The following is a 12,247-nucleotide window of genomic DNA, read 5'->3' on the forward strand; positions in this document are numbered from 1 at the left end:
GAGTAGAGAGCCCGATATGGGCTTGATCCCAGGACCCTGAGATCATGACCTGAGCCAAAGGTAGAGGTTTAACCCACTGAGCCACCCAGGCACCCCGAATTAATAATATTTTTAAAATATGTGTATTTTTCAGGCTCTTGTCATTGGAGTAGGCTAATTTAACACCAGTACTAATAAAAAATAATGCAGTATAAATTTCTAATCCCAGAGTCTTAACATTATTCTCCATTAAATGAATGAGCGTTCTTGGGGTGCCCTGCTGGCTCAGTTGGTAGAGCATGCAACTCTTAAACTGAGGGTTATGAGTTCAAGCCCCATGTTAGGTATGAAGAATTTAAAATCTTAAAAATAAAATCTTAAAAAAAAAAATGAAGCAGGGTTCCTGTAGAGTTCCTGATTCCAGGTGTTGAGATTACCAGAATGCAAGAATACGTCTCAAAGTTTGAAAGTAATGTTAAAAGGGCACATCTTAATGTAAAAAGCAGATTTCACTGGCCAAATGTAACCTTTTAAACATTAAAAAAAAATTATAATTGATTTACAGATATGTTGGGCATCTTCTGACATGTAATGATTCCCATCTCTTGTTATATATGCCCTTCTGTAATTCCTTCCCCTTGAATGTGGACTGGACATTAAGAAAGTGATGGGAGTTCACTTTCAGGATTATAAAGACTTTGACTTCCATCCTGCTGATGCTTTCTCGTCTTCCTGTCTTGCTTGCTTTGATGAAGAAAGTACTATGTTGGAGAGGCCTATGTGGAAAAAGAACTGAAGGAGGCCTTCAGCCAATGACTAAGAAAACAGGCTCTCACCTCAACAACCCACAAAGAAGTGAACCTGGCAAAGAACTATGTAAGTGAGTGTGGAAGCAGATCTGCTGCAGTTGAGTCTTGTAATGACTACAGCCCCAACCAACGTCTTGATCACAGCTCTGTAAGAGACCTTGGGCCAACACCTTGATTGCAGCCCTCTGACAGAGCTCAAAGCAGAGGACTCAACTAAGCTCTGCCCATATTCCCAACCCCATGAAAATGTGAGATAATAAATGTGGTCATTTTAAGCTAAGTTTTTGGGCAACTTGTTATATGGCTATTCATACCTATAGCAACAGAACTGTCTTGTTTTAAAGTCATGAGTTACTAAAAAAAGAAAACAAACTCAAAGTTTCTTTCATCTTCAAATAAAACAGGAACTATATTTAGGCTGATATTGTCCAGTGAAGAAAAATGTTGCTGGGGCACCTGGGTTGGCTCATTAGGTTAAGCATCCACCTTGGTTTCAGCTCAGGTCATGATCTCATGGGTCATGAGATCAAGTCCCACGTGAGGCTCCCTGCTCAGCAGGGAGTCTGCTTGAAGATTCTCTCCCTCCACTCCTCCCCCAACTTGCTTGCTCTCCTTCTTTATAATAAATAAATGTCTTTCAAAAATAAAAGAAAAATGTTGCTCAAATTTGATTGTGTATATATTCTCAGGATGGGCAAAATATACACAAACGTTAATAGTCACTATCAGTAGAAAACTGGTCTCTTATCTCATGCAATAATGGATAGCCTTGTAAGAGTTCCCATTCCCTAAGTAGCCACCTACTTATTTTAAGTAATAAGGCTGCCAGTTATAAGATAGTAATCAAAGTGTATCAAAGCATTCCATTTATAGATACAAGTGGACTTCCCAATGGACTTCCACAAGAAATGCTATGGCCTTAGAGCTTGAGACAGACAGAATACTTGCAGATGAAGAGATGAGTGGATTTTGGCTGTTAAGACATTTGAGAATTTATAGATTGGTTCTTACTCAAACTTATTTGCCAGTTGGTGGTTTTAGCTCATTACTGCCTTAATTAGTCCCTTTATTCCACATGGTCTTTCCAAGGGACAAATACAAATTGTCACATAATTGGCTGAATTAATAACAGTCTGAATGTAGGGGGCCAGAGTATACGAGGGATCAAGATTATCTATCCTGGATCCAAGGCATGGGAACAGTGTGTGGAGAAGAAATAATTCATGCATGATGCTTACTTTGTGGGTAGAAAGATACTATCAGGTTTATGCTTTAAGAACATTAAAAAAATGTATTTATGGGATATTATTAATAAATTATACTTAAACTATTTTTAAAAACCCACAAGACACAAACTGGGAACACAAATTGTACTGTACTTACATGTAAAGAAACAATTTTAAAAATGTGGAATTAAAATTACAAGTCAGATAAAAAGGGACTTGAAACTTACATTTTAAATGTGCATTTTTAAGGAAATAGCAGAAAAATGCCAGAGAGAAAGCATGTAGCATTCTCCATTCCTAGGCTTCATTCATATCAAACACACTCTAGGTAAACTAGACTTTTAAAATGGAATGGTAGGGGCGCCTGGGTGGCTCAGTCATTAAGCAATGGCCTTCAGCTCAAGTCATAACCTCAGGGTCCTGGGATTGAGCCCCACATTGGGTTCCCTGCTCAGCAGGAAGCTTGCTTCTCCCTCTCCTACTCCCCCTGCTTGTGTTCCCTCTCTCAGTGTCTCTGACAAGTAAATAAAATCTTAAATGTAAAAAAAAAAAAAAAATTAAAAAAAAAATGGAATGATGGTTGTAGTAAGTGTGAGGGTATTCTTAGTAATGCAGCTGATTAACTACCACACACAAAATACCGCAAAACAACTAAGTTTACATAGAAGCTTGAAGAAAAAAAAGTGTCAAAATGTACTCAAATACATTTATTCTCTATGTTAAGAGTTCACTATCTCCTCAATAGCTGTACAAACTTGGGCAGTAAAAATATCTGACTTATAAATTATAAATATAATACTGATTTTAAATGTTTGCTTACATAGTTATGACAATAATTCTGCATGTCCAACTTTATATTTTGCAGGCAATCTTTTTCGAAAGAAATGCGCTAGCATTTTCCTAAGAGGGCCTACCATATTAAAATGTAATGAATTACATTACAATGGTATTGCTTTTATAAGGACAAAAACAAATGCTGAAAATCTTACAAAATAGAATATTAAGGGATTAACTTGTTACAAAGAACAAAATTCTTAAGTTTTCTATAATTTTTTTCTGTTTAATATTATCAAAAAACACCATTAAAAGATTGTAATTTGATACACCCTTATATTTTGAAATAAAGCAAAGTTAACTTTTTCTAGATTCTAATTAACTATGAAAATCCAGACAAAAGATAGGACTTACAATATAGAGAACCAGAGCAAAGAAAAGATAACTAGAAAGTAATATACCTCACTGGCAGACATATTCTTCACTTGTTCAGGTTTCAGTTCTGTAAAATAAAAGACAACCATTTAAAAAAAAAGATTTCAAAGTTTAAATTGCTGAAGAGCAAAAACGAGTACAATGATCTAATAGTACATGTTCAATTTAAGTTATTTCTATTAAAAGGAAAATACACATTAATATTAAGAGCACAATTTATAAATGCTTAGGATAAGTCTTTAGGAGTAACTGGGAGGCATTCACTTTCTCTGCATATTGCCTAAGAACAATAAATTTCACAACTCTGAAGTTAAAAGAATGTAGTTTTTTCTTCACAAAGGCTTTATTTTTTTTAAACCCAATAACTTTTATCTGCTTCAGAATAATAGCTAAAATTTTCTGAAAAAATACAAATGGTTTATGTATTATGTATTGGTTGAGTCCACTCTCGTGACATGTACCAGGCAGCAGGAGTTTGACTAGAATGCTTTTTGCCCAGAACTTCAAAATATATTGTCAAGGTTACACTTATTTTTCTGCAAAGCAGCAATTCTGAGTCAATACACTGTTTCACTGCAGATGTGTTCCAGAAGTTGTCCATTCCATGTTCTATTTGATCGTCATAGCCAGCAATCTGAGTGCATTCCTGAGAGCATCACCCACCCACTGCCCATGCTGGCTGTGGAAAAGTAGCCGAGAATACCTAGTCTAAAGTGGTATCATAGTGGTATTTCAGAAACAGCAAATAACCTTGCATCAAAACAAAGCAATTTCTCAAAAGATAACATATAACAATACAAATAAAAGCTTCTCTTTACTTTAATTTCAAGTGATATCAGAATATTGACGTGAAAAGTGCCAAAAACAGATAAGAACATGTCCCTTTTATTTTTCTTTTTTGCTTGCATAAAAATGTTTTTTTTCCTTTGTGTTTTCTGCTGGTTGCCTACCACCAAGAAGTGAAACATAGGGTAGATGGTGATTTATTGTGAACATCATTTAATGTACAGAATTGTCTATTCATTATGTTGTACATCTGAAATGAATATAACTTTGTATGTTAACTGTACTAATAATAAATTTTTTTAATTAAAAAAAAAACAAACCCTGAAATCTGTTGTTTGAAACAGAGGTCATGGTCTACACACCCATTGACTGTCTTTATATGGTCTGTGAGCTAAGAATGGCTTCACATTTTTGTTTTTGTGAGAACAAACAGAAATCAAAAGAACATGCAATGGAGAACATATGTGGCCCCATGAGAAGTCTAGAAACCACTTTGTATCAAGTTTTCTAGCAGCTCAAATGATTTCTTACTAAAACTAAAACAGAAACAAAACCTCTCAATAAGGACTTCTTAAACTTCTAAAGTAGTCTAACGAATAGGTCTAAATGTTTCAAAGTCTATTACACATACCTCGGATAGGACCCAGTGCTGCATCTTTTGCCAAAGCTGTTAGATCACTTCCCGAATATCCATCAGTCATTCTAAGAATGGGAAGGAAGAAAGAGCAAATTATTTTTATCTTTGCAGATTTAAAATTTCCATGTAAAAAGAAGGTAACATCTAGTTTGCCTCTGTTATCAAGCAGAAAGCTATGCAATTTGAAATGTAGGACAAACAGGGTGAAGGAAGGAACTGGGGTAGAAGACATTGGCAAAAAGAGGCACATCTGAATGGGATGCCCACAGTAGAGTCCTGGGCAGCCAGATTATCAAAAGAACTATAAACTAGAGGCAAAGGGGAGAAAAATAAGACAGGAAAAGAAAGCATTTACTTAATCATGTACTATGTTATATAACTACAGAGATCAAGTATTAGCTGAATTCTTCATTGGAAAGACAAAGAAGAACCTCAATGTTTCTAAGTATTGAATTCATTCTTTTTTCATAGGTATCTTGGAATTCAAAAGAGTTTTTACTAAAATTACTAGTTATTCACATACTTTTTGAGTATTTAAATTACCTTATAAGATTTCTAATGACCAGGGGCGCCTGGGTGGCTCAGTGGGTTAAAGCCTCTGCCTTCGGCTCAGATCATGATCCCAGGGTCCTGGGAACGAGCCCCGCATCGGGCTCTCTGCTCAGTGGGGAGCCTGCTTCCTCCCTCTCTCTGCCTGTCTCTCTGCCTACTTGTGATTTCTCTCTCTCTGTGCAAATAAATAAATTAATTAAATTAAATCTTAAAAAAAAAATTCTCATGACTAAAATTCAGCAAGAACCACCTTCTATATTTAGTTTCTACTTAAGTATACTACTCATAAAAAAAGCTGAAGATGCAAAAGTTAAAAAAAAATTATGTGTAACATGAGGAGAAGTTTATATGAAAATACTTGTGTTGGTGTTGGCAGAGATTTTTAAATTTTTACAAAATTATTACTTGTTTTTAAAGATTTTATTTATTTATTTGACAGAGAGAGATGACAAGTAGGCAGAAAGGTGGGGGGGGGGAAGCAGCCCCCCTGCTGAGCAGAGGGCCAGATGTGGGGCTCGATCCCAGGACTCTGAGATCATGACCTGAGCCGAAGGCAGAGACTCAACCCACTGAGCCACCCAGGCACCCCAAATTTTTATAAAAATTTTTTAAAAAAATATTTCATTTACTTATTTGACAGAGAGAGAGAGAGATCACAAGCAGGAAGAGAGGCAGGCAGAGAGAGGGGGGGAAGCAGGCTCCCCGCTGAGCAGAGAGCCCGATGCGGGGCTCAATCCCAGGACCCTGAGATCATGACCTGAGCCGAAGGCAGAGGCCAAACCCACTGAGCCACCCAGGTGCCCCTATAAAATTATTTTAATACCACTTATAATAAGTGGTTTTTAAAAAAGATTTATTTATTTATTTGTCAGAGAGAGAGAGGGCACAAGCAGGGAGAGCAGAAGGCATAGGCAGAAGCAGGCTTCATGCTGAGCAAGGTGCCCAATGCAGGACTGGATCCCAGTCCTAGCATCCCCCTGGCATCATGACCTGTACCAAAGGCAGACCAAAGGCTTAACTGACTGAGCCACCCAGGTGTCCCTTTAAGTTTTAATAAATTTATATAAAGAATACAGTATCATCATCAGATATGTAGGTCAGGTCTTGTAGAGTTACCTAGAAATTTAAATTTAATATATATGTAAGAATAAGAGATAAGAAAAAAGGTGAAATAAAGGATGAGATGAAGTTCTCTGAAGGATAAAATACTCATTCCATACCTGAGCTTTCCTTAAACAAAAAAGAATTCCTAAAAAAAAAAAAAAGAAGAGAAAAAAGCTTTAAGAATAGACCAAATCAAATTACTCACCTAGCAAGTTGTGCTAGTTCTTTTTGGGTCAATGGGCTTCCTTGTTTACATAATAGATTTTTAAGTAAAAGTAGTCGTGTCTGAAAAAAAATGTTGAAGAATTATCAGTCCCAAGAATTGGCTTAATGAAATACCCAAAAATTAGGTTGAAATCCTGACCCTCACTTATGAACTGAATGATCAAAAACAAATCACTCTTAGAACCTCACTCATGTCTATTCAGTGGAGTTAAAACTACCATTTTGGGGGGTGCCTCAGTGGCTCAGTCAGTTAAGGATCTGACTTTGGCTCAGTTCATTATCTTAGGGGCCTGGGATCCTGCCCTGTATCAGGCTCTCTGCTTAGTGGGAGTCTGCTTCTATCTCTCCCTGTGCACCCCCCACTCCTCTCAAATAAGTAAAATCTTTAAAGAAAAATAAACTACCATTTTTTGAGAGTTCGTGAGAGACTTAAAGATAATCCAAATAAAACACTAAAGAAGTAGCTGCTACTATTATCAAGGATGTTAAGGGTCTGAGCTAGAGAACCACAATTTTTAATTTAATACTGTTATTGTTTCTAAAGAGTCATTTATTTTAAAGAGAGAGCGTGCAGGAATGCAGTGGGGAGGGGCTGAGGGAGAAGGAGAGACAGAGGGAATCTTAAGCAGACTCTGTGGCTGAGTGGGGTTTGATCTCACAATTGAAGTGGAAACCAAGAGTTGGATCCCTAACTCACTGAGCCACACAGGTGCCTCAACAATCACAATTTTTTAAAAACACTTTTATAGAGGTATGAATTTATAGGACATTAATCTCCCCATTTTAAATATATAATTCAATTCAATCAATTTAATAAATAAACAGTTGTGTAACCACCACCGTAATCTACTTTTAGAACATTTCTATCACCCCAATCAGTTCACTTATGCCTGTTTGCAGTTAATCCCCACTTCCACCCCTAGCCTTTGCAAACCATTATTTCCTTTGGTTTCTAGAAATATTCCTTTTCTGGACATTTCATACAAATGGAATTATATGATAGGTTATCTTTTACACGTGCTGTCTTTCACTTAGTATCTTTTGGGGGTTTTTCTGTATTATAGCATGTATAAATATCTCAATCCTTTTATTGCTAAACACTATCCCATGGTTGGTGAACACCTTAGATTCCTTACAGTTCTTGGCTATTATATATAAATATAATACTTCTTATACACATCTTTGTGCAGACATATGTTTTCATCTGTTGTGAGCAGAATCTTAGAAAAGGAATTATTGGGTCTTAAGTTTACATTTGTCTTTTTAAGAAATTGCCAAACTGGTTTTCAATGTGTCTATATTAATGATTGGAAGATCAATATTGTCAAGGTGGTAGGTCTTGTTTCTGTTTAAAAAAAAAATGCAGATACATACCTCCTCATTTGGCAAAGACACATATACCCGTTTGATGAAACGCCTAAAAAGAGAATTCATTCAATTTCAGAAATATGGTTTTGAAAGTAAAAGTAACTCAGTTCAAGTAGCAGATGACAAGAAAAAAGCTTCAAGTATATTTGAATGCATTTTAGTAGTCATCAGTACGAAGTTATTTTTAGTTAGTTATTTTTTTTAAAGATTTTAATTTCTACACCCAACATGGGGCTTGAACTTACAACCCCCAAGATGAGGAATCTCATGTTCTACTGACTAAGCCAGCCAGGCATCCCTTGAGTTACTCTTTTAAAACTCTCCAGATAATGTTTTAAAAAATCTTAATTCAGTATTGTCAGAATTAAAGTAACCATTTATGTATGTGTATCTTTTTTTTGTTTGTTTGTTTTTAAAGAAAGAGAGAGAGAGTGTGAGTGAGCACAAGTAGGGGACAGGCAGAGGGAGAGAGGGAGAAAGAGAGAATCCCTAGCAGGCTCCACACTGAGCCTGATATGGGGCTTAATCTCATGACCCTAAGACCATGACCTGAGCTGAAATCAAGAGATTGACTCTCAACTGACTGAGCCACTCAGGCACCCCTGTATGTGTATGCTTTCTTTCTTTCTTTTTTTTTTTTTAAAGATTTTATTTATTTATTTGACAGAGAGAAATCACAAGTAGATGGAGAGGCAGGCAGAGAGAGAGAGAGGGAAGCAGGCTCCCTGCTGAGCAGAGAGCCTGATGCGGGACTCGATCCCAGGACCCTGAGATCATGACCTGAGCCGAAGGCAGCGGCTTAACCCACTGAGCCACCCAGGCGCCCTGTGTATGCTTTCAATAGCAATAATGTTTCAAAACAAACAAAATACCTGTTATAAGCAGAATAAAGAAATCTCTGCTACCTTCTTGAAACTGAAAACAACTAAAACCAAGGACCACAGGAGCAGAAATGTAAATTTTATCATCAACAAACTTAGGTAACATATACACAACTAAAGTGTATGAAGAAGGGGTTTCCTAGGGCAATGAAAATCATACTGAGGAAGGAGGATACACACAGGATCTGTTGCTGCAGATTCCAGATATGGCTATCAGAGCACAGAGTATTCCAAAGAAAATAGAGTATACTCTTGAAGAGTAATAAAGCCAACCTCCCATATTTAAACAAGCATGTGAAGAATGGCTCTGCAAATCATGTGATACCTAGTAAGGAGCAGGGGAATGGCAATGAAGGTGATGCCAAAAAAGAAATTCAAAGATACATCATCTTTGTAAGAAGACATCAGTCAGTCTGGGAAGATCATAAGTTGTCTTGTGCTGACTAATCTTTATCAGGTAGGGTTTGACTGTGACTTAGGGAGACTACCTGTTAGTCCAGGCTATTCATACGACAACTCAAGATACTTGCTCAGTATCTTATTTTTCTAGCTCTTTTCCTTATAGTATTACTCCAAAACTAGACTTTCCAAGAAAACTCCCCTTTATTCAAATAAAAATAGTAAGCAAAATAGGCAAAAGCACACAGCTAATCTCTTTAAAGTGCCAAAGAAGAGGGGGGGAAATGACACATAGAGAAATACACAAGAACAAGTTAAATTTGTGATCAAATATCTTTTCATGAAAGAAAATAATTCAATGAAAAAAATCTAATAAAATAAGAATTCAGTGAGATATAAGGGCTCAAGGAAATGACTTACAAAAGCTCAAGGAAGTAAGACAAAAGAAGATGAAAAAAATGGGATTGCAGAGATCCGGAAAGCAATGAAAATGAAGAAGACAACCACTACAGGCACAGAGGTTACAAAAGTAGTAGCACAAAGAAGATTAGACACAAACCCAGTAAGCAATAAGGACAACAAACAAGAAAACAAACAAAACAAAACAAAAAAAGACCTAAGAGTTAAAAAGGATTAAAAAGGAAATTAAAGATATGGAAGACAAAAAGATGCAGCATAATACAAAAACTGTGTATAAAAGAAAAAAACCAGAAGCATGAATTAGGAAGAAATAATTAAAGACAGTATTCAAAATATCTTTCCCAAAGCAACAGCAATTTAAGCAAACACCAAATCCCAGAAAAAATAAAGACAGATCAACATATGTTTCATATAACTAGATTTCAATGGTTAGAAATTATATCCAGTAAAAAGAAAGAAATCAAGTTAATCCATAAATGTGAATAAAAGCAGGCTGGCTTCCGGCGCCTGGGTGGCGTCTGCCTTCGACTCAGGTCAAATCCCAGGGTCCAGGGATCAAGCCCCGCATCGGGCTTCCCTGCTTGGCAGGAAGCCTGCTTCTCCCTCTTACACTCCCCCCTGCTTGTGTTCCCTCTCTCGCCGTGTCTCCCTGTCAAATAAATAAAATCTTAAAAAAAAAAAACAAAAACAAAAAACACAAGCTGGCTTCAGACTTTTACTCTGCAACATTAAATCCTAGAAACAATGGGGCAATGTAATAAATTCCTCAGGAACAGAAAGGGAGGCCCAAGAATTTTACACTGACTCAAACTGTCCTCCCAGTAGGAAGGGAATAAATGAATAAATTTGTTCAATCACACAAGAACACAGAACAGTTCCCAAGAATCCTGCTTTTATCAGCTTCTCATGAAGCCCAGTAAAAGGGAATAAGAATCAATTCTAGAGTTTTAAGATAATTTAATCCTAATCAGAAGAATTAAGAATGGCTGCCTGAAACCAGAGTGTGAACTAGTTCTCGTGGGATCATGGTAGTTCTGTCTTCAAAACCTTTAGTAGTCAGTAAAAGCCGAAGGATGGATACTAGAAGGAAAATAATGAATTTTGTCTTCAAATTAGGAGTGAAGGAAATAAGAGATATGTGAGAGGAACACAGAAATAAATACACCTATAACTGATGTGTGCTTCTACATCATCTCCCTACCTGAGAACAGCCTCATCCAGCTCTTGTGGCCTGTTAGTTGCACCCATTACAAGTACTCTGTCATCTCCAGCAGATTGTACCTATAAGCCAAAAAAATTTTTCAGTACTTTTAGATAGAGTAATAACAAAAACATGATAAAGGTATCTGTATTTCTAATTTGGGTCATTTAACTGTACACTAAAATACTACCACCTTAAAAATACCATAATCAGTACTTACACCATCAAATTCTATTAGAAATTCAGTTTTTAGACGTCTACTAGCATCATGTTCTCCTTCTCTTCTTTCACACAGAAGGCTATCAACTTCATCTAATGGAAATACAAGGATAAGATTTTAATTAAAAGCCAAGCTATATGAGTCATATGAGATTAATCTTGTTTACTACTTAAGTTATTAATATCCTGGGTCCTACTCAATTCATTAGTGTTTAACTTTGCACTTCTTTAAAACTTTTTCCTTCTGAATCTTTCCTATCATCTCTTTCAAATTTGGAAAGGGGAATTTCATAAATACTCAACTTAGTTATAAAACATGTTCTTACCTATAAAAATTATGGAAGGCTGAAGTTCTCGAGCCACAGCAAAAAGAGCTCTCACCAATTTCTCTCCTTCTCCCACCTGAAACAAGGGATTTTACACTGTAATACATATAAAATGCAACATTATTCCAGCTGCTTAAATTTCATGATTGAAAATCTAGAATTTAATTTCCTTTCTTTGCAATTATCAAAAATTTGGCTTAAGGAATTCGTGGGGAGCGGGGATACTGAATTGCCTTTTATAATAAAAAAACAGACTATTATTTAATACAATCTGGTAAGTACTTCACTATTATTATTATTATTATTATTACTATTTTTGGTGCTGAAACCTTGATCTGGCCTAGTAAGTACTTTAAAAAATGAAATACATTTCTGTTCTGCTTGACCCTGCATTCCTAAGACTTGAGAATAAAATAGCTATTACGAGTATAACTAGTGAGAAGACAGACTATTAAGGTAGAGAAAGAGATACTGTACAGATTTCTTAAGCCCTCCGTTGTAGGGTATATTTATAGAACCAGATAAGCTGGAAAGTGCTCTCCTAAACTAAACTAAACTTACTGAAATTCATTCTCACCATATCATTGTTGATAAGCATATAAATATTTCTAGGTAGCCCAAGAGGTCTAAGAACACCCCTTGAAATATCCAGGGGCTGAGACATTACTAAAACCATTCTATACACTAAAAGCATCTAATGAAAGCGTCATGAGGTTTGGAGTCATCTACTGTAAAAACTCCTCTACCCTATAGATGGCATCTATTTTTTTAAATTGAAAATTTCTTTAAAGAGAAAAAAATGAATGGCCTCAGATTTAGAATCATCAAAACAAATATTCACAGAGCTAGAAGGAACTGCAGGAGATTGCCTTGTGCAACATCAACACTTCACAAATGAAGTGAGAC

General features: G+C 36.1%; 1 protein-coding gene across 2 annotated transcripts in view; it reads right to left on the reverse strand.

Moving 5' to 3' along the window:
* SPAST (spastin) overlaps window positions 1-12,247 on the reverse strand; it is a 55,853-nt gene that overhangs the window by 4,048 nt on the left and 39,558 nt on the right. For both annotated transcript variants that reach the window (XM_044261814.1, XM_044261813.1), the window contains exons 10-16: window positions 11,342-11,417; window positions 11,017-11,108; window positions 10,797-10,876; window positions 7,902-7,944; window positions 6,508-6,587; window positions 4,641-4,711; window positions 3,250-3,290 (exon numbers count right to left, since the gene is read on the reverse strand). In XM_044261814.1, the coding sequence (XP_044117749.1) occupies window positions 3,250-3,290; window positions 4,641-4,711; window positions 6,508-6,587; window positions 7,902-7,944; window positions 10,797-10,876; window positions 11,017-11,108; window positions 11,342-11,417 (483 nt within the window). The remainder of the gene's footprint in view (window positions 1-3,249; window positions 3,291-4,640; window positions 4,712-6,507; window positions 6,588-7,901; window positions 7,945-10,796; window positions 10,877-11,016; window positions 11,109-11,341; window positions 11,418-12,247) is intronic.

Source organism: Neovison vison, chromosome 8 (assembly GCF_020171115.1).
Source record: "Neovison vison isolate M4711 chromosome 8, ASM_NN_V1, whole genome shotgun sequence".
Classification (NCBI taxonomy): Eukaryota; Metazoa; Chordata; class Mammalia; order Carnivora; family Mustelidae; genus Neogale; species Neogale vison.